The sequence below is a fragment of the Monodon monoceros genome, unplaced genomic scaffold (assembly GCF_005190385.1).
Source record: "Monodon monoceros isolate NGI ecotype Baffin Bay Population unplaced genomic scaffold, NGI_Narwhal_1 Super_Scaffold_5, whole genome shotgun sequence".
NCBI classification, from domain to species: Eukaryota; Metazoa; Chordata; class Mammalia; order Artiodactyla; family Monodontidae; genus Monodon; species Monodon monoceros.
In genome coordinates, this window is record NW_021703782.1 from 30,277,724 (window position 1) to 30,301,115 (window position 23,392).

The 23,392-nt window shown below is 35.1% G+C and overlaps 1 protein-coding gene across 4 annotated transcripts in view; it reads left to right on the top strand.

The window, feature by feature from the left end:
- AGTPBP1 (ATP/GTP binding protein 1) overlaps positions 1 to 23,392 on the top strand; it is a 172,356-nt gene that overhangs the window by 140,267 nt on the left and 8,697 nt on the right. For all 4 annotated transcript variants that reach the window (XM_029203528.1, XM_029203531.1, XM_029203530.1 and 1 more), the window contains 2 exons: positions 4,672 to 4,848; positions 8,805 to 8,965. In XM_029203528.1, coding sequence (XP_029059361.1) covers positions 4,672 to 4,848; positions 8,805 to 8,965 — 338 coding nt within the window. The remainder of the gene's footprint in view (positions 1 to 4,671; positions 4,849 to 8,804; positions 8,966 to 23,392) is intronic.

Below are 23,392 nucleotides of genomic sequence, written 5' to 3' on the forward strand. Positions count from 1 at the left end.
GTTCCATATAAATTTTAGGATTATTTGTTGTACTTCTCTGAGAAATGTCCTGGGTATTCTAGATATTTTGATAGCGATTGCATTAAATCTGTAGATTGCTTTGAGTAGTATGGACATTTCAACAATATTAATTCTTCCAGTTCATGAACAGGGATATCTTTCCACTTCTTTGTATCATCTTCAGTTTCCTTCATCAATGTTATATAATTGTCAGAGTATAGGTCTTTCAGTTTATTCCTATGTATTTTATTCTTTTTGATGCAGTTTTAAATGGAATTAGTTTTGGATTCCTGAACTAATGATAGTTCATTATCAGTGTATAAAAAAGCAACAGATTTCTGTATTTTAATCTTGTATCCTGTACAAGAAAAATCCCAAGTAAACAACCTAACCTATCATCCAAAATAATTAGAAAAGGAAGAACAAACAAAGCTCAAAGTCAGCAAAAGGAAGGAAATAATAAAGATCAGAGTGGAAATAAAATTGAGACAGCGCCCCCCCCCAAAAAATAGAAAAAATCAATGAAACCAAGAGCTGTTTTTTTTTTGAAAAGATAAACAAAATTGATAAGCCTTTAGCCAGGCTCATTAAGAAAAGGAGAGAGGTCCCAAATAAACGAAAGAGGAGCAATTACAACCAATATCACAGAGATACAAAAAACGTAAGAGAATACTATGAACAGTTTTACGCCAACAAATTGGATGACATGGAAGGAATGGATAAATTCCTAGAAATATACAGTCTTCCAAAACTGAATCAGGAAGATATATTGGGTAGGCCAAAAAGTTTGTTTTTTTCCATAAGATGGCTCTAGTAGTATTTAGTTGTCTTTAACTTCATTCAGAATAATTTTGTTAGATTGTATTGTGACAGCTGTCATGTCAGCATGCATTTAAAAAACGTATCAAAATGGGTGAATTTTTGTGTAGCCATTTTAATATTGAAAATGGAAGAAAAAAAGCAACATTTTTGTCATATTAGTTTTTATTATTTCAAGAAAGGTAAAAACGCAACTGAAATGCAAAAAAAGATTTGTGCAGTGTATGGAGAAGGTGTGTGATTGATCGAACGTGTCAAAAGTGGTTTGTGAAGTTTTGTGCTGGAGATATCTTGCTGGGTGATGCTCCACGGTCAGGTAGACCAGTTGAAGATGATAGCGATCAAATTGAGAAAAATCAACGTTATACCACATGGGAGATAGCCAACATACTCAAAATATCCCAATCAAGCGTTGAAAATCATTTGCACCAGCTTGGTTACGTGTATTGCTTTGATGTTTGGGTTCCACATAAGTTAAGCGAAAAAAACCTTCTTGACCTTATTTCCGTGTGAGATTCTCTACTGAAACATAATGAAAACGTTCCATTTTTAAAACAAATTGTGATGGGCGATGAAAAGTGGATACTGTACAACAATGTGGAATGGAAGAGATTGTGGGGCAAGCGAAATGAACCACCACCAACCACACCAAAGGCCGGTCTTCATCCAAAGAAGGTGATGTTGTATATATGGTGGGATTGGAAGGGAGATCTCTATTATGAGCTCCTTCTGGAAAACCAAACAATTGATTCCAACAAGTACTGTGCCCAGTTAGACCAACTGAAAGCAGCACTCGATGAAAAGTGTCCGGAATTAGTCAACAGAAAACACATAATCTTCCATCAGGATAATGCAAGACTGCATGTTTCTTTGATGACCAGGCAAAAACTGTTTCAGCTTGGCTGGGAAGTTCTGATTCATCCGCCATATTCACCAGACATTGCACCTTCGGATTTCCATTTATTTCAGTCTTTACAAAATTCTCTTAATGGAAAAAATTTCAATTCCCTGGAAGGCTGTAAAAGGCACCTGGAACAGTTCTTTGCTCAAAAAGATAAAAAGCTTTGGGAAGATGGAATTATGAAGTTGCCTGAAAAATGGCAGAAGGTAGTGGAACAAAAGGGTGAATACGTTGTTCAATAAAGTTCTTGGTGAAATGTGTCTTTTATTTTTACTTAAAAACCAAAGGAACTTTTTGGCCAAAGCAATAGATGACCTGAACAGACTGATGACTAGTAGTGAAATTGAATCAGTAATAAAATAACTCCTAGCAAACAAAAGTCCAGGATCCAACAGCTTCAAAGGGAAATTCTACCAAACATGAAAAGAAGAGCTAATACCTATCCTTCTCAAACTACTCCAAAAAATTGAAAATGAGGGAACACTCCCAAATTCATTCTACAAGGCCAACATTACCCTGATAACCAAAACCAAAGACACTACAAAAAAGATTACAAGCCAGTATCTATGATGAATATAGATGCAAAAATCCTCAACAAAATATCAGCAGACCGAATCCAACAATATGTAAAAAGGATCATGCACCATGATCAAGTTGGATTTATTCTAAGGATGCAAGAATGGTTCATATTCACAAATCAGTCATTGTAATATGCCGCATTAACAAAAGGAAGGATAAAAATCACATGATCATCTCAATAGATGCAGAAAAAGCATTTGACAGAATTCTTCCATTCATGTTAAAAGCTCTCATCAAAGTTGGTATAGAGGGAACATATCTCAACATAATAAAGGCCGTTTATGACAAACTCACAGTTAATATCATACTCAAGTTTGAAAAACTGAAAGCCTTTCCTCTAAAAATGCTTCTCACAATTTAGATTTTTCATCGATTTGGAATTTATTTTTGTATGAAGTGTGGGGGTCTAATTTTAGTTTCCCCATGTATAACCAGTTGTCTCAGCACCATTTATTAAACAGCACCTCCTTCCTCTGCCGATTTTATAAAGCCATCTGTTACAGACCTTGTTTCCACATGTATGGGTGTGTTTTGAGGTCTGCCTAGGACTGAAGGGAGATCTATTGTTTTACGTACTGTGTGCTTTTCATTTTGTCACAGTGTCTCTCTTACTATCTTTACACCTAAACAAGCACCCCAGGTTATTTTCCAAAAAAAAGTTTCAGTAACATACCACTCCCTTTAGCAAAACTTCAAAGCACACTTTCTCCTTGGTGTCCTCTCTCTTCTTCCCCTTTCCCAAATAAATAAAATGATTAGAGTTATGTTAAAAAATGGAAACACTCCAGAAATGTAGAGTAGTGAGTGAAAGTCATCTTCTCTCAATTAATCACTAATTAATCACTTTCACCATGTGCTTTGTGAGATTTACCTCTAAGCACATTCGTTCATAGATGTATATAAACATAGTATATCAAGTTTTTTTGTGTTTTTTTTTTAACGCTCCACAGCAACTTTTTTTTCACATGTTTGTTGGCCGTCTTTCTAGGTCCTCATATCTGGATCTGTCTTCATCTTTTTGATAGCCACACAAGATTTTCATTGTGTATTTTTGTTATTATTGTACGGCTATACCAAAATGTATTTATTCACTGTCCCTTGGTGGTGGTCACTTCATTAATATTGCCAAATTGTTTTTCATAAGGATTGTACAAATTGACACTCCCCAGTGGATGGTAGTGCTGTTTCTCCAAACATCTTGGTATCATCTTTGCCAGGTGAAAAAAATATCTGATGGTTTTAGTTTGTGTATCTGTAATTATAATATATGAGGTCAAGTATCTTTTTCTGTGTTTGGCCAATTATGATCTCTCTCTTTTTTAAAAAATAGCCTTTTCTCATATTCTCTGCTTACTTTTGTACAAGTATCTAATTATTGTTTTTAAAATAACTTTATAAGTATACTCTTTATATTAAAATTTTTGTTTATGATGTGTAGTGATTTAAAACTCTTATCATATTTGTTGATTTTTTTTTTTTAAGGAGCTTCTGGGTTTTGAGGCTTAGAAAGACTTCTCATTCTAAGATTTTAAAAGTAAATCTCATTCTAAGATTTTAAAACTACTGTTTGTAGTTTCATTTAAAAATTTAACTTATTAATTTAAAATCTAAATTCACAATCTAATTAGAGTTAATTCAATGGAGAGTGACTTCAGCTGGTTTTTCTCAGTGGCTGACCAGTTGTGTCAGCTTTTCGTGAATGATCAATGTTCCTCACTAATGATAATACTAATTTTAACAAATACCTTTGGTTCTAATTCTGAACTCTCTTTCTAAAGATGCATCTATTCCTGTACCCGTATCATCATTTAACTAATGTTAGATATGTAATTATCTGTCAGATTATTTCTCCAGTCACAGCCTTTTCTTTCAGAATTCCCCAGGGTATACTGCTATATTTCATTTTCACGTGAACCTGAGAATAATTTTAAGTTGCAAAAATGTTGTGGGCATTTAGACTGTGACTGTCTTAGCTTTATTGTTTCATTTAGGGGTGATTGACGTTTACAGTGTTAAATCTCTTAGTCAAGCCATCTTCATGACTAAAGTTTCTTCATTTTTTGAAATATGTTTTCGTATTTTAAAACATGTCTTTTTTACATGGTTTTATTCCATTTATTGGTTGGTACTATGAATATTATCCTTTCGTTCATTCTATTTTCTGATTAATATTTGTCTAGGAAAGCAGAAAAGTCTAATTTAGTAAGGATTCTTTCAGTGTTTTGAATAGCAAGGGATATAGGAAGAAGATCCATGTGACTGCTCTAATGACTATGCTTTCATAAAAATTTTTCAAAATTTAGAAGTTAAAATAATTTTAAATGACAACAAAAGAAAGCTCTTGAAATATTTTATCATTCTTATCTTTGCAGACTTTGCCTAAGATTCTGAGCCATATTGCCCCAGCATTTTGCATGAGCAGCTGTAGCTTCGTAGTAGAAAAATCTAAAGAATCTACAGCACGTGTTGTAGTTTGGAGAGAGATAGGAGTACAAAGAAGCTATACCATGGAGAGTACTTTGTGTGGCTGTGATCAGGGAAAATATAAGGTAAAACATCTCAGGACTTCCAGCCATAAAAATATTTCAAGTCTTCCATATATGCTCTAGTAGTTTTCAAGTATGTATTAAATGATATGTTTGTTATACTGAGCTAAATGTAACTTGCAATAATGGAATTGAATTATATGCGATCTTAAGAACAGTTTTTTTTTTTTTTTTAACTTCTTTGAACTAAATAGCTTGCTTTGGATCCTTATGAAATCTTGGTTGAGTCTATTTACAGTCATAATTTTTAAGAAAGCATGCTGTAATACACATTTAAATAACGGTTAGTAATTTTTAATGAGCTGTGCAAGTAGTACATTATTAATAAAATGTTCTATCATTTTAATTTATTGGATGTAAATATATATTTATGCATTTAGAAATAAACACATTACACTAAGTTTTTTTAATTTAGACTTTGTGTGTGTGTGACTTTTAAATGCATATTCCTTCACTAATTTTTTTTTCTTTACTAAGACTCCTCTTCTCCTCCTCCTATGGTACCATAGCCTTTTATGGGAAACAATGAGTTCAGACTTTACTTTTGAAATTTAAGAGTAATTAAATGTTAGGTGACTTTGAATTTTTTAATTTTAAAGTTTGAGAACTTAAAAAAAATTTTTTTTATTGGAATATAGTTGATTTACAATGTTTTGTTAGTTTCAGGTGTACAGCAAAGTGAATCAGTTATACGTATACACATATCAACTCTTTTTTAGATTCTTTTCCCATATAGGTCATTACAGAGTACTGTGTAGAGTTCCCTGTGCTATACAGTAGTTCCTTATTAGTTAATCTATTTTATATATAGTAGTGTGTATATGTCAATCCCAATCTCCCAATTTATCCCTCCTTGCGTTTCCCTGCTGGTAACCATAAGATTGTTTTCTGCATCTGTGACTCTATTTCTGTTTTGTAGATAAGTTCATTTGTACCATTTTTTTAGACTCCACATATAAGCGATATCATACAATATTTGTTCTTCTCAGTCTGACTTACTTCACTCAGTATGACAATCTCTAGGTCCATCCATGTTGCTACACATGGTATTATTTTGTTCTTTTTTATTGCTGAGTAATATTCCATTGTATGTATGTACCACAAAAGATTGAGAACTTAAAAGGCAATGAATTGGACCTTAGGTAAGCAACTGTAAACCCGGATATTTATTTTCCTTGCCTTGGCCACAAAAAGCTTTTCAGGTGTCATGCTAATTATTCCACTCATTCTGTTTTGTTGTGTTTTGTTTTTTTGACATGGGCAAGAGGAATCTGAATCTCATAGTGATTTTCATATATGTCACATAAAAGTGATTATAACTTTATGTTTAGAAAGAGTTAAAAATCTTCCAATTGGTTAGTATTAAAAATGTAAACATATTATGATTGATGCCAAAATGTTCAAGTGGAGAGCTTAAATGATTTTTCCAGTCTGTAACAAACTGGAAGAAAATTGTATAGATTTTGCAACGGGCGTTCAAACTTTGGGGGCCTGGATGGGTAGAACTTATTGAAATTTCAGTACTTTCTGTAGAGTGACTCTTCCCTAAGATTTAGGTTGACCACAGTATACTATTCTTCCAAAATGTGCTATCTTTTGAAATCTCTTCAAATATTGTAAAACAGTGTCTTTTAGACTACCAAAGGCGCGATTGTGGTAAGAGAGGAGCATGAGCACTCCAGCCCACAGACCTTGCCTCCTAATCACTGCTTTAGTGGACTGTAAGTGTGTGGGATGGAAAAAAGCTTGACAGTCATTTTTGTAAAGGACCATAGGCAGTTCCTATGATTTAGGGAAATAGACTATAAATTATTTGTTCTTAAAGAGATGCAGTCCGTCTGGAGAAGGTAAATTAAAGTATCAGTGTCTGTGAAACTAGTCTCTGGGAGTAGGGAGAGAAGAAGTCAGGGAAGCTGAGACTTGCATGCCCCTTGAAATCATCTGCTGCATAATAATAGTAGCACTTTCTTACTATATTTGGATTCTACTGATAGACTTTCACTGGATTTTTTTAAATGTTCTTTTTGTGTTTTGATAAATTTATTTAGTCATTGAAAAAACTACGTTTAAAAAATTGCTAAAATATATTTTGAAACATAAAACATTAGACGAGTTTTCTAAAAATTACTTTATAAAATTTTTAAAATAAAATAGTTACCTAACATATAGTCATTTCTCTTTTATACGATTTACATTGACATATATATATATATACTTTACGTGATTTCCGTTGATAGAGTTACATTGATTTAAAACTCCTATGGAGAGACGTATGTCTTACTACTAATAATATGCTAAGTTTTTTACATCTAAAATTCAGTGCTTTGATCATAACATACACTTTTCTAAAGTTTTTTAAAATTAATATTATTTATTTATTTTTGGCTGCGTTGGGTCTTCGTTGCTGCATCCGGGCTTTCACTAGCTGCGGCAAGCGGGGGCTACTCTTCATAGTGGTGCACGGGCTCCTCATTGCGGTGGCTTCTCTTGCTGTGGAACATGAGCTGTAGGCCTGTGGGCTTCAGTAGTTGTGGCATGCGGGCTTCAGTAGTTGTGGCGCACGGGCTTAGTTGCTCCACGGCATGTGGGATCCTCCCGGACCAGGGCTCGAACCCGTGTCCCCTGCGTTGATGGGCGGATTCTTAACCACTGCACCACCAGGGAAGTCCCAATAAACTTTTTAAAGAGCAGTTTTAGATTCACAGAAAAATTGAGTGGAAACTACAGAATTCCCATATACCCCCATCCTCCCCCCTACACATAACGTATACTTTTCAAACTTGTTAATATTAGCTAATAAGTTGTGTAAGTCTAATAATATTTTAAGAAACAAATCTCTTCACCCCCAAGAATGTTCTTACATTACTGAATTTTAGGCTTCAAATATTCTTTATTTTTATTTTTGATGAGCTAATTCAGAAATAGGCATAGCCTTTCTAAAGCTTTTAGATTAAGAAGACAAATGCATTTTCTAAGTCAGTTAGGTCACATTTCTTAGAATATTTGGAGATGGCCAAACTATTTAAACAATCAGTCAATCATTATTATGAAGGCATGTGTTATGTAGAGTAAGTAACAGTTTTTATGATTTATCTCTTCAGTTACTGTGTGCTTTTAGTCTGGTCATTGAAAGTCTAGTCTGCTCTCATCTACGCCTGCAACCTTTGTTGGTGTAAGGATTGCATTTATTTTAGAGGTTCGTTTTTATCTGAGAATTAAATGATAAGCAACGTCTTGATTTACAGCCCATTTTTATCCTTTTATTTGGTAATGTTTAACTTTTGGTAAACCGTATATATTGTTTATTGAGAAACTATTGGTTAAAACAGGGTTGTGGTAAAATTTTGTTTTTGCGTTAGTAGACCAACTTTGAAATGGGCGTTCTTAACTGACATGGAACATAAGAACTTATTTTACTGCTGCCTCATTAGCTTAGATTCGTCTGATTATTTTTTGACATAGTTACCTTTCTTTTGTTTGTTTTTTACTCAGCAATTTCTTTTTATCATTCAGGAAAAGTATGTATAAAGTAATGTTCAAGTATACAAATTGGAGCCTTGATTGTAGCACTATAATATTTCAACATCGTCATACAAGTAGTAGATTACAAGAAGTACTAGCAAGATCTTGTAAAAATATAATTTCACTCATGAGCTCCAAGAATAACTTAACCACAAGATGTTTATCTGTTTTTTCCTCCCCAGTGTGTTGGTGAAAATAGTTTGCACTCAGTGAATGAGCATAGACATTTTAGAAACGTTTTTTTAAGACAGTTTCCTTTGTGACTTAAAATAATCTTATGTTATTAAGACACTGTGCTTATGAGTCCTAGGTTCATACAAAGTGCCAGCCTTTTATTTTATTAATATAGTTACAAATTCCTTTTAGTAATTTAAATGAGATATAGCCAGAGGATAGCAAATGTCCTAGTTACATGTTTATTATTTCTTTATTTTTAGGGTTTACAGATTGGTACTCGAGAATTGGAAGAGATGGGAGCAAAATTTTGTGTTGGTCTATTGCGTTTGAAAAGACTGACATCCCCACTGGAATATAATCTGCCTTCTAGCCTGCTTGACTTTGAAAATGACTTGATTGAATCGAGCTGCAAAGTAACTAGGTAAGACATACTTGTTTTATTCTTTTGTTATATGGTAGTATATTGTTAAACTTCATTAAATTAGTTACGCAGAGGAAAGGCACAGAGATTTTGACAGGCAGGAGCATTTTTAGAATTAATATACGTAAGTCTTGCTTCTTTTAACATTGGTATTTGGATAAAATTTTAATGAAATATCCTTATATTTGGAATGCTGTTTTAGTGATCTTAATGATTTGCTTTTAACTTAAAAATAAGCAGTGTGGAAAACAGTTACTTATATCAGATAATATGTAAATTAAGAAGGCTTGGAGCCAAGATTCATAGTTCAAAAAAAATTTTATTTTGTTGATAATCTACAAATATCAGATGGCTTTCCAGTCACCTTCTGGTTACATCTACTAGAAACAGCTAATTTAATATCCCTCTGAAAATATAACTACATCTGCCAAGTAGTGTCCTTCTGAGTAGGTAAACTTTTGCTCCTAAAATTCAGTGTATGTAAAATTTGATCAGTTATTGGCTCAGAGATAATTTAGTATCACAATTCTTAATCATATACCAGAGTTTAGCATTTTATAGTTTGATACATATGGGTAGGAATAGTCCCATTTTTATAGAACCTACATGATTTTTATTGTTGGACATTGACATCAGATTTGTTAATTTATTGCCAAGCTATGTTATATATATATATCAATTTAGTAGTTTTAAGTGTAGTAAAACATTAAGTAGAACTCGATTCTTATATAATGTGATAATTGAGGCAGTGATCCTCTGCATTCTCTGTATTTCAAAACACTTGCTAAACGATAATGGAAATAAATATATTTATTTATAAATGAGTATAAATAAAGTTGTTCTCATTGATGTTTAGAAGCCTACTTTTAAGTTATTTCATGTATTCTTCCCCCGCCCCATCTTTTTGAGGTAAAATTCACAAATAAAAGTGTAAGATATTTAAAGTGTACACTGTGATGATTTGGTATATGTATACATTGTGAAAGGATTTACCCCATTGAGTTATTCACATACCCATCCATCACATCACATGTTTACCTTTGTGTCTGTGTGTGAGGGAATATTTTTCAGTTTTGCTCTCCTAGCAAATTTCAATTATACAATCTAGTGTTACCTAGTGTAGTCACCATGTTATACATTACTTCCTCAGACCTTATTCATCTCAACACCTGAAAGTTTGTATCACTCTTACTAACCTCTCCCTATTGCATCCTCTGCCTGCCCCATATCCCCTGGCAACCACTTTCCTACTCTGTTTCTGAGTTGTTCCAATTCTTTTTTTTTTTTTTTTTTAACATTTCATATGTAAGTGATACCATGCAGTATTTGTCTTTGTCTGGCTTATTTCACTTAGCATAATGCCCTCTGGTTTCATCCATGCTGTAGCAAATGAAAGGATTTCCTTTTTTTTTTTTTTAAGGCTGAATATTCCATTGTATATCTATATACCACACTTACTTTATCCATTCATCCATCAATGGGCAGTTAGATTGTTTTCATACTTTGACTATGTGAATAATACTGCTTTGAACATAAGAGTAGAGTGTCTTAACAGTTTTCAGTGTACAGATCTTCCACCTTCTTGGTTAATTTATTCCTAACTATTATTTTTGATGCTATAGTAAGTTTGTTTTCTTGATTTCTGTTTCTGATGTTTCATTGTTAGTGTATAGAAATGCAGCTGGTTTTTGTATATTGATTTTGTATCCTGCAGCTTTACTGAAATCATTTATTACTTCTAACATTGTGCTGTTTTTAGGGATTCTATATGATATCTTGTCTACTGCAAATAGAGAAAATTTACTTTTTCCTTGCTGATTTGGATGCATTTTATTTCTGTTTCTTGCCTAATTGCTCAAGCCAGTACTGTGTTGAATAAGAGTGGTGAGAGTGGGCATCCTTGTTTTGTTCCTTATCTTAGAGGAAAAGCTTTTGGTATTTCATCGTTGAGTATGACGTTAGCTGTGGGCTTGTCATATATTGCCTTTATTATGCTGATTTGCTGAGTTTTATCATGAATGGATGGTGAATTTTGTCAAATGCTTTTCTGCATCTATTGAGATGATTATATGATTTTTGTCCTTCATTTTGTTAATGTGGTGTATCACATTGATTGATTTGCATATGTTGAACCATCCTTGCATCTCAGGGTGCAAGGTGATCATGGTTTAGGTATGATTCTTTTAATGCATTGTTGAATATGATTTCCTAATACATTTTATTGAGGATTTTTGCATCTAAGTTCATCAGGGATATTGGCCAATAATTTTCTTGTTTTTAAAATTTCTTCTCTGACTTTGGTATCAGGGTAATGCTGACCTTGTAAAATGAATTTGGAGTTGTTCCCTCCTCTTTTAATTTGGGAAGAGTTTGAAAATAATTGCTATTATTTCTTGCTTAAATGTTTGGTAGAATTCATCATGGAAGCCATCTAGTCTTGGGGTTATCTTGGAAGGTTTTTGAGTATTGATTCAGTTTCCTCACAGGTAATTGGTCTGTTCGGATTTTCTGTTAATTTCTTCATGATTCAGTCTTGGTAGCTTGTATGTTTCTAGGAATTTTTTCCATTTCTTCTAGGTTGTCCAGTTTGTTGGTGTATAATTGTTCATAGTGGTCTCTTATGATCCTTTGGATTTTTGAGGTATCTGATGTGATGTCTCCTGTTTCATTTATAATTTCTCTCTCTTTTTTTTTTTTGGAAAGTCTCACTGTTTGTCTATTCTATCTTTTAAAAAAAATTAGCTCTTAATTTTATTGATCTTTTTTTTCCTTTTAGTCTCTATTTCATTTATGTCTGTTTGATCTTTGTTATTTTCTACCTTCTGCTAACTCTAGGCTTAGTTTGTTCTTATTTTCCTAGTTCCTTGAGGTGTAAAATTAGGTTGTTTATTTGAGATCTTGCTTTTTTCAGGCATTTATTGTTATAAACTTCCCTCTTAGAAAACTGCTTTTGCTGCATCTCATCAGTTTTGGTATGTTGTGTTTCCATTTTTAGTTCTCTCAAGATATTTGATTTCTCTTTCACTCATTGGTTGTTCGGGAACATGTTGGTAATCTCCATGTACTTGTGAATTTTCCAGTTTTCCTAATTGATTTCTAGTTTTCTTTTCTTTCCTTTCTTTTTTTTTTTTTTTTTTTTTTTTGCCACACCACATGGCTTGTGGAATCTTAGTTCCCTGACCAGGGATTGAACCCAGGCCCTCAGCAGTGAGGGCACGGAGTCCTATTCACTGGACCACCAGGGAATTCCCAATTGATTTCTAGTTTTATATTGTGGTTGGGCTTAATATGATTTCCGTCTTCTTAACTTTATTAAGACTTGTTTGTAGCCTAAGATATGATTTATCCTGGATAATGTTCCACGTGTGTTTATGTATTCTTTTGCTGTTGGATAGAATGTTCTATATATCTGTTAGGTCCGTCTGGTCTAATGCGTAGTTTAATTCCAGTGGTTTTATTTAGACTGATTTTCTGTCTTGGATGATCTATCCATTGTTGAAAGTGGGTGTTTGAAGTTCATTGCTATTCTTATATTGCTGTCTGTTCCCTCCTTCAGATCTGTTAATATTTGCTTTATATATTTAGGTGCTCCTATGTTGGGTGCATAAATATTTACAATTGTTATATCCTCCTGATGAATTGACCCTTTTATTATTATTATTTTTAAAATTTATTTATTTGTTTATTTATTTTTGTCTGCATTGGGTCTTCGTTGTTGCGTGCGGGCTTCCTCTCTAGTTGTGGCGAGTAGGGGCTACTCTTCATGCAGTGCACTGGCTTCTTATTGCGGTGGCTTCTCTTTGTTGTGGAGCATGGGCTCTAGGCACATGGGCTTCCGTAGTTGTGGCACACGGGCTCAGTAGTTGTGGCTCGCAGGCTCTAGAGCACAGACTCAGTAGTTGTGAGGCGTGGGCTTAGTGGCTCCGTGGCATGTGGGGTCTTCCCGGACCAGGGCTCAAACCTGTGTCCCCTGCGTTGGCAGGCGGATTCTGAACCACTGCGCCACCAGGGAAGTCCAATCCTTTTATTATTATGTAATGACCTTATTATTTTCTCTTTTTGGTCTTTGGCTTAAAGTCTTTTATTTCTGGTATGAGTATAGCTACCCCTGCTTTCTTCTGGTTTCTGTTTGCATTGAATTTATTTTTTCATCACTTCATTTTCAGTTGATGTGTGTCCTTAAAACTGAGAAACTGAGGTGTGTTTTGTAGGCAACATATAGTTGGGTCTCTTTTATTATTTATTCAGCCACTCTGTTTTTTGATTGGAGAATTTAGTCCATTTACATTTAAAGTAATTATTGATAGGTGTGGACCTACTGTTGTCATTTTAATTGTTTTCTGGTTATTTTGTAATTCCTTTGTTTCTTTCTTCCTCTCTTGCTCTCTTCCTTTGTGATTTGATAATTTTCTGTACAGTAAGTCCCCTACACACGAACCTTCAAGTTGCAAACTTTCAAAGATGGAAACGTGTGTTCACATGTCCAATCATGTAAGTTAGTTCATGTGTCTGGTGTACATTGTCATCTGCGTGCATCCTTTACAAGTGGTTGTGCTTTTGTGTACTTTACTGTATAGTACTGTATAGAGTACAGTAGTACAGTATCTTTATTTCAAGCTAGATCTGCAAGGGAACGACTTCATTGAACTCCTTGCTGTGCAACATGAGGAGCTTACTAATGAAGACCTGATGGAATTGGAGACCCAGAGAAAGGACGAAGAGAGACAAGAAGAAGAAGTAACTGAAGAACCAAAGAGATTCACAACACAGGAAATGGCAAGGGGATTTTCTTTATTTGAGGAGGCACTGTTAGTTTTGAGGCACAGGAGCTGAATGTAGAATAGTACACGAAGTTTGCAGCAGCTGTTCAGAATGCAATCCAGTACTGCTGTGTCATCTATGATGAGAAAAAAAGAGCTACTACCCAGACATCCCTGGATCATTTTTTTCAAGAGGGTAGATAGAATTGAATCCAGCAAGGAACCAGAACCTATGTCATCAGCGTCAGGCATGAGTGAAGTTGCAGCTTGCCCTCCGTCTCCTATTGCTGATGATCCTTCAGTTCTATCATCTCTCATCTCTCCTCTCCCTCCTCCAGTCAGTAACTCTTCTTGCCTGTTCACTCGATGTCAGCCCCAGTATGCCAGCTGTTGTACTGTACTACTGTACTTTTCAAGGTACTGTACTGTGAGATTAAAAATATTTTATTTTTTGTGTTTGTTTGTTTTTTATGTATTATTTGTGTGAAAAATATTATAAACCTATTACAGTACAGTACAATATAGCCGATTGTGCTAGTTAGGTACCTAGGCTAATTTTGTTGGACTTACAAACGTGCTCTCAGAATGGAACTTGTTTGTATGTAGGGGACTTATGGTAGTGGTATGCTTTGAATTTTTTATCTTTTGTGTATCTACTATAGGTTTTGGCAGTGCATTGAGGCTTACATAAGACATTTTTTTTTCTTTTTTGCCAAGGCCACCACCCTTACGTAAAACATTTTAAATATAAGCAGTCTATTTTAATCTGATAATTACTTAACTTTAAATGCATACCAAAACTTCCCCTTCCTTCACATTTTGTTTAATGTTATAATTTGCATCTTTTCACATTGTATATCCATTAACAAATTATTGTAATTACATTTATTTTTAATACTTTTGTCTTTTAACCTGCAAACTAGATCTATAAGTGATGTACCCATCACCATTGCAATATTAGAATATTTTGAATTTAACTATATATTTACCTTTACCTGTGAGTTTTATACTTTCATGTTTTCCTGTTATAATTAGTATCCTTTTGTTTCAGCTTGAAGAACTCCCTTTAGCATTTCTTTTAAGACTGGTCTAGTGTTGATGAACTCCTTCATCATTTGTTTATCTGGAAAACTTATATCTCTTTTTCAGTTCTGAAGGACAACTTTGCCAGGTAGAGTATTCTTGATTGGCAATTTTTTCCTTTCAGAACTTTGAGTATATCATCTTACTCCCCCCTTCTAGCCTGCAAGGTTTCTGCTGAAAAATCTGTTTATATGGTCTTATCTGGGTTCCTGTGTATGTAATGAGTTTCTTTTTCTCTTGCTACCTTGAAGATTCTCCTTGTCTTTAACTTTTGATGATTTAATTATAATGTGTTTTGGTGTGGGTCCTTTTGGATTTATCTGTTTTAGTACTTTCTAGGCTTCCTAGATCCAGCTGTCTGATGTCTCTTTCTTTTCCCAAGTTAGGGAAGTTTTCAGCCATTAATTCTTGAATAACCTTTCTGCCTCCTTTTCTCTGCTCACTTTCTGGAACGCCTATAATGCCTATCTTAAGCTATTTTCACTCTTTCATTATTTCTGTTTGCACCTTTGTTTGAAAAAATTCCACTGCTGTTTTCAGGTTTGCTGATGCTTTCTTCCACTTGATCTAGTCTGCTGTTGAAACCGTCATGTTGCATTTTTCAGTGCAGTTATTGTAGTCTTCAGCTCTATCATTTCTGTTTGGGAATTTTTAATATTTTCTATCTCTTCTTTGAAGTTCTTACTTTGTTCACGCATTACTCTCCTAACTTTGGTGTGCATCTTTATGACCATTATTTTGAACTCTGTATCAGGTAAATCACTTACCTTTATTTCATTAAGATCTGCTTCTGGATATTTTTATTGTTCTTTGTTTGGAACATATTCCCCTAATTCTTCATTTTTATTGACTCTGTTCATTTCTGCACATTAGTTAGAACAGCCACCTCTCCCAGCCTGACAGAATGGTCTCATGGCGTGAGCTCTTCGTTGTGTTTCATACCTTTTGTTATTCCCCAAAAGATAGTGTTCTGAAAGGAGCTGACAGTATAATAGAAAAAGCACAATTTACATTTGTGAAGGGGCATGATGGTAATTATAAAAAATACAGAAAATACATTAATATATTTAAAAAAACAAAATTTAAAAATTGCCTAGACATATTGAGAAAAAAGTTGCTGAGTAAATAATTTAAAATCACTTGGATTTATGTGCAATAAATTTCTTAAATTAGTAAGTTTTAAGCTAGGGCTTGAAAGGTAGTAAGTGAGGCTTGGTAAAGAAATAGGAGCTAACATGAAGAAAACAAAGTTGGCAATAAGAAGTAGACTAATTTAGGTGAGGTGGAAAGGATTGCTTGGAGCTTAGAAAAGCTAACGTTGAAGAAGGCATTACGGGAGCAGGTGTTCAATTTCATGGGAAGGTTAGTGTGGATTTTATAGAAGAGAAGTAGTAACTGTATATGTTCTTAAGCAAGGAATGATAACTGATATATCCTATGCAGGATTATTAAAATTCAAAATGTTTAGAAGCTTATGCTAGTGTAATACTTCTGTATTGTAAGCACCAGGTATTATGGTAAGTTGAGGGAAAAGGTGACTGCAAGAGTTTTCTGGAGTTGTTCTTTGAGGATGATACTTCTAATGTATACTACTGGTGTCCAGTTATTCAAAGTACTGCTTCTTGAATGTAGATTTCTGTTATTCTTATTTTCTTTTGTTTTAGTTGGTTTCTAATAGGGGTAGAGTGAATAAGGAGGAATGAGAGAGGTTCTGATTGTTGGCTGAAGATGAAACTAGCTAGCTCCAAAATTTCCGATGGAATTATTGGTATATACTTATTGCTTTTAAGACTGCTCCCCCACCACCAAGACTGACAAAGCTCTTTTCCTCATAGCTACTGTCATTTATGATTTAAAAATCTTATTTAATAATGATTGCTTACTCATTTGGCTGTCCTTTTTATTGCTTCTTGGAAACTTTTCAAGAATCATTGTAAATTCTTGTCATTATTTGCATTATTGGTAAAATGGGTGGGAGGGAAGTTGTACATATTTCTCACCTTTCCCTCTTTCTCCTAGCTTTTGATAATCATCCTTTAGTTTTGCTGTGCATTGGCAATCACTGATAACAATTACTTTGGAAATAAAAGCTATAGTAAATGTAACACAGATCAGTTGGGTTTATTTGTTGAGGCCAAAAACGGGGGTTGTGGTGTTCAAAAACTTTCCTTTGAGTGTTTCTTCTCTATCTTCTTCGCTTTTTCTCCTCTTTCAACTTTTCTTCTCACCCTACACACTTTCCATAAGTGATATTCATTCCAGTGATTTTAAATTACATCTGTGTCTTGATAACTCCAAAATACATATAATCTTCCAGACCTCCCTTCTGAGCTCTAGACTTACGTATCCAGCTTCCGACTTGACTTTGTACACTTGGACACAAAATTAACTTGTCTAAAACTCAACTCATGACTTCTGTTCCCCTACCTCTCCCCAAACAAACCCATTTATCTGTATCCACCTCGCTCTACCCAATTGCTCTTGTAAGAAATCTTATTCTTGGCATCTCCTCCTCTCTCCCTTACCCTTAATCCAATCCACCACCTGGGGCTTTTTGATTTCACCTCCAAAATATTTCTCAGACCTTTCTATTTCTCTCCACCACTTCTGCCACTTACACTGGTCCAGGCTGCCATCATCTCTTGCCTGCTCCACTCAAATAGCCTCTGACTGGTCTTTCCCTACTTTTTTGTATCCTCCAGTTTCTTTGTACGAAGTGGTCACTGTCCTGTTTAAAGTCCTTCAGTTATTTTCCACATATATGGCCTATATCCATTATCAGAGTCTCTGAGGTCCAGAATGAGCCATCTATACCTTTCTTTCCCCCTTTAGCTTGTCCTGCTCTCTCTGTATTCTTACCATTCCAACCGCACTGACCATTTTTTAGTTTTTATGACAGTGCTCCTAAACTAGCAAAGGTCTAGTTTTTATTTTCCAATTTGTTATGGATTGATAATTGACTAAAATACAGTAAGAATGAAGTACTATACAAATGGAAGAGGGCACCCCAAGGAATGCAAATATAAGCTCCAAATAGAGTCACCAGACACATAATTTTATGTAAAATTGTTGTAAAAGTTTCTGAACACTTCATTTTAATTCCTAGGCTTTTGTTGCCATGGACCAATAACAAAGAATTTGTGGACCATACCTTGAGTAGTGCTATTCTAGAACATGAAAATCTTTTTATCATCCCAGCGTCTTTGCACTTGCTTTTTCCTGTACCAAAATGTCTATGCCTCCACTTGTTTAAGGTTTTATCCCTATCCTCAGTGCTATTCAGTTTCAGTGCATTGTGTTTAGGAGTGGTATATTAAAAAGAATATACCCTGGTTGACAATATGTACTTTTAATTTGAGGACTCTTCAATTTTGAAAAAAATCTCAACCTTTTTTTTTTTTTTTTTTTTTGAAAATTGCTTCTTTGACAATTCCTTTATTCTGTTCTCCCAGAATTCCTACACTGGAGCTTCTCTGTCTGTTCTCCACACATGTCTCTTAACAACTTTTTCACATTTTCTATCTCTACTTCAGTCTAGGTAAATTATTCAGTAGCATTTTATAATTCACTAAACTTAGTTGTTTCTGGTCTAAAGTTTATCTCATGGGAGTATTTTATTTTAAAGATTATATATTTCACGTCTAATTGGTTCTTTTTTGTTTCTGCATTTTAAAATTTCATGATTCCTTGTTTATTCTTATGGCTACTATTCTTCCCTTCTTTGAAGACCCTAAACACTTTCTTAGTCATTTGTAGATCATGCCATTATTTTTGTGTTGGTAAGCTTATCACAGTTTCTCAAGAGTTTTGTAACTTGCAAGCTCATATTAAATGAGAGCTTCCCCCAAACCCCCAGCTCTTTCAAGTCTCTGCCCTTAATCCCTTAATGATTTTGTGTTGCTTCTACCTGGCCCGCTCTAGGCTCCAGTCCAAGCTTATATTAGCTTACGCTAGCATTTTATTAGTCTTGTATTTCCTAGTTCCCATCCTTCAACGATACTGGGGATTTTGCTGGACAAGTGACTGTGTTCATGAGGGTTCTGACTATGCTGCTTTGTCTCCTTTTTTCTGACTTAACAATTGCAACTTTATAAAATCTTAGCCTTAGGCAGAAGTCTCAGCCTTATTTTTTCAGCCTCCTTTCTAAAGTGGGAAGCCTCACTCCAGCTGCTCGATTGCCATGAGTCTGGGTTTAATTCCCTGGCTCTAGGACATTTAAGCCTCCCTGTTATTTTGAAGGAGCTACTGCTGCCTGTTCTTGGACCTGGAATTCAGGAGACCCATGACCTATTTTTGTGCCTCTATGCTTTTTCTGGTCCAAGGAGATGTTTATCTTGTTCCTGTATGCATCTGTGTCTTCTTTGTTTTCCTGTTTTATATTTTATCTATCATTGCTCTGTGGTTAGAGCAAGGATAATAAGGATCTCAGAGCATGTACTTGTCTAAACGAGCTTCTGAGAGAAGTCTGTCAGTCACACCTACCTAGCTAACTCCTAGTTAACCTCAGGGACCATATTTATGCCTTTCAACCCTGTCTAATGGTGCCTTGCATAGTGCCAGTCACCTATTGAGTTGAGGAAGTGGTAGGTTGCTACGTAAGATTTTCAGATTCAATTGGGTTGGATTGCTTGTTGGTTGGGGGAAAGGTCTTACAGTACCCTAAATATCAGTGTAAGGATGTTAGACTTTATCCTTTAGGCAGTAGGCAGTTTTGAAGCCACTGGGTGGAGTATGCTAATTGGTAGTTTTTGCCTGAAAATAGTGTAAAGATTTGATTGAAGCTGGGAAGGTAGAGGCAAGAAAACCCTTGAGGAAACTGTTTGGAATCATTCATGTTTGAGAGGACGATGAGAGCTCAAATAAGGAGGTAACTGGCAATGATTGTTTGAGGAGACAGTATCAGGCGGCAGTGGAGAGGTCTTGATGATTGAATATGGAATCAGTAGCAGGTGAAGCCACATTTCCATATTGGAGTGAAAAAGGCAAATTATGGTGTTAGAGATGGAACTAGGAAACCACTTACTTTTACCAAGATTACCTTCCTGTCCTTTTCTCTTTATTGTCTGTACTCTTCTTTTGTATCCTTTCTTTGTCCTTGGTAACTTTCTGTTTCCTGGTCTTAATGTGAACCTGAGGTATCATCTGAATGAATATAAGTTCTTCCCATTTTTTTTAAGTGAGTTGACCCTTAAAAATCTTTTGAACCCATCTTCCCCTGTCAAATTTATGCTTTTGTTTCTGTGTACAATGTGGATGGTTTTATTCCACATAGTAGCCCTCAATTTAATTTTGTCTTCCTCAGGTTTAACTGTTTCTCAAGGTAGAATATCTATTTGTTGTGAACTAATTTATTTTCTATAGGCAATTTATATCAAGTAAGCTTGGAATAATTGCAGCGGCAAGAATAGTAAACATTAAATGCCTTTGTCAAGGTAATCAGTGACTCATTTATAAATGACAAATAATTAGTCTTCACAACACCATAAACCCGAAGATATTTGGCACATAGCATTTGAGTTTGTTTAAATAAACTTAAGAAAAAGGTAAGAGACTTATTCAAAGTGAATCTTTGATAATTATGAAAAATAATTTCCCAGTTGTTCCATTTAGTATATATACCATTGCTTCATTTAATAGAAGATACTTTAGTTTTAGAAACAATAATTGGAATCTAAAAATCAATTAGTTGGACAAAGCTTAAAAACACTGATCTGTAAAATTATTTTACTTGGAATGCTTAAAACTTCTGAATATAAGACTTTATATTAAAAAGCAGACAGATTCTTTAACCATGTTGGTATTACATGTATATAAGCTATAACTAGCTTTCTTTTCATTTAGTGTTTGTTTTTAACCTTCTGTCTCTTTATATGTAAATATATTGTAAGCAGAATATAGTTGTTTTTGTAAAATTTTAGTCTGACAGTTACCTTTTAATTGGAACATTAGTTCATTTACATTTACTGTAATTATTGACATATTTAGATTTAAATCTACCTGCTTATTATTTGCTTTGTTCCACTTGCCCTGTGTTTTTGAAAAGATTTCTTTTTGATTTATTTAAACTAAACTTTTTACATTTATATTATATAAAATATATTCATATTTATATTCAAACTCAATATAAATGTGAATTTTTATCTCTTGGGACAATATAGGATCCTTCATATGTTAACTCCATTTAACCCCCTCTCAATATATGTACTGCTGTTGTCAGATAGAGTATACTATGAGCACTGTACACGTTGTAGCCGTTATTACTGTTTTATGCAGTCATTGGAGCTCACCACACATTTACTGCCTCACCACTACCCGCCCCTTTTCTCATTTCTTTCTTCGTATCAGTGTTTGTCTGGGGTCATTTTTCTTCTACTCAAAGAATACCCTTAAGTCTTCACCTTCATTTTTGAGGGGTGTTTTTTTGGATAGAGAAACGTTTTTCAGCATGTTGAGTGATCATTCTATTGTCTTCAGTCTTCCACCACTGAGTTGTCAAGTCAGCCATTAGTCTGATTGTTGCCCCTTTGAACATGATCTATCTTTTAAGGTTAAGTTGCTTTTATGAATTTCTCTTAGTCTTTAGTTATTTAGGGGTTTAACTTAGATGTGATTTTATTTATTTTGCTTGGGATTCACAAGGTTTCTTAAATTTGTGGCTTGATGTCTTCTATCAGTTTGGGAAAATTCTTAGCCATTTTCTCTTCAAACATGGATTCTGCTCCATTATCTCCCTCTTTCTGGGACTCCATTTACTTTTTTTTTTAATTAATTTATTTTATTTTTGGCTGCGCTGGGTCTTTGTTGCTGTGCGTGGGCTTTTCTCTAGTTGCGGTGAGCGGGAGCTACTCTTCATTGCGCTGTGCGGGCTTCTCATTGCAGTGGCTTCTCTTGCTGCAGAGCATGGGCTCTAGGCTTGCAGGCTCAGTAGTTGTGGCGCGTGGGCTTAGTTACTCCATGGCATGTAGGATCTTCTTGGACCAGGGCTCGAACCCATGTCCCCTGCATTGGCAGGTGGATTCTTAACCACTGTGCCACCAGGGAAGCCCATCCATTTACTTTTTTTTTTTTTTAACGGTACGCGGGCCTCTCACTGTTGTGGCCTCTCCCGTTGCTGAGCACAGGCTCCGGACGCACAGGCTCAGCGGCCATGGCTCACGGGCGCAGCCGCTCCACGGCATGTGGGATCTTCCCGGACCGGGGCACGAACCCGTGTCCCCTGCATCAGCAGGCGGACTCTCAACCACTGCGCCACCAGGGAAGCCCTCCATTTACTTTTAAGTTTGACCTTTTTACTATATCCTCTGTGTCTTTTACTGTCATGAATAAGTTTCTATTCTTTTGTCCATCTGCTTTTTTCTGGATGTTTTTCCTAACCAACCTTTAATTCACCCATGCTTCCTTTAGCTGGGTCTAATCTAATGTGAAATTTATCTTCTTAATTCTTAATTGTAGTTAATTAAGGGGGGATTAGGGGGAAAAAAAACCCAAAAAACTAGGGAGGATGATTTTTAAAAATTGAGAAATATTGCCCAGGGGCATAAGCCAGCATCCTGGGAGCCTAGTAGGACTTATTTTGAGCAGACTTTCACTTACTCTCCTCACCTTTACCCCATTTCTGCCTTTTGCCCTAAGTGAGTAGCCTCTCTGATAAAAAGTCTTTAGAAAGTCAACTTTCCATCTCTTTGAACTAGGGCATGGCCCAAGCAAGGGGATCTAAAGATCTTATTGCTCTTTATAATACCTTTTAACCAATTCTGTTTTCAGTTCCCCCGTATAACCATTATCTTCAATTCCTGAACTGTTTTAGGGCTTTGTAATACAAATCGGCATTTTTTCCTTGGCTTCCCCTACTGTAGATGCTCAGCAAATTGGAGGAAGTTGGAACTCAAGCCTACTAATTTCATCCATCTTCCTCCATCCTCCAACATTTTGTTGATATCTCTTCTTTGCTATTATCTCCCCTCCAGTTTTCTTTTTTTATGGGTTTATTCTTTTTAAAAAAGTTATTTTTTTTCCCCATCATCTTAGTGGCTTTTGAGGTCCACTATGTTTACCATAAATTATAGAACTTGCTTCTCAGTGAAGCCTGTGGTTGAAAATTAATTATGTTTTATATTCTTAGGGCATTTGTTGGAAATTGCCACGCACAAATCATTTTAACTTTACCCAATTGTATTTGTTGTGTAATAAAAATTCTATTTCATACAACACTTAAGTCTGCATTATGTCTTTCCTACGGGGTGTGTTTCTTTTAGGTCAAAGCTGGGAATGTTGGTAGAACTCATTTAAAAACTTAAAGCTTGTTAGGCTACACCCTACAGGCCTGCACGCCTTGTAATTGCCCAGCCTTAAAACCGAAGAGGGAGCCCAGAGACAGCTAGAGACATCCTTGGTTTATTGGATAGTGACTCTTACATGTCTGATGCAAGGTCCTGGAAAGAGATAGCAGGCAGGACATGGCCGCAGTCTTCACTACCGGTGGTGGGGGTGGGTGTTACCAGTTACACAGAGAATTGGCATCAGGTTGCCTCACCAGTTACCGGGGAAACCAGCAGAAGAGCCTGTCCCTCACAGCCCTTTTGAT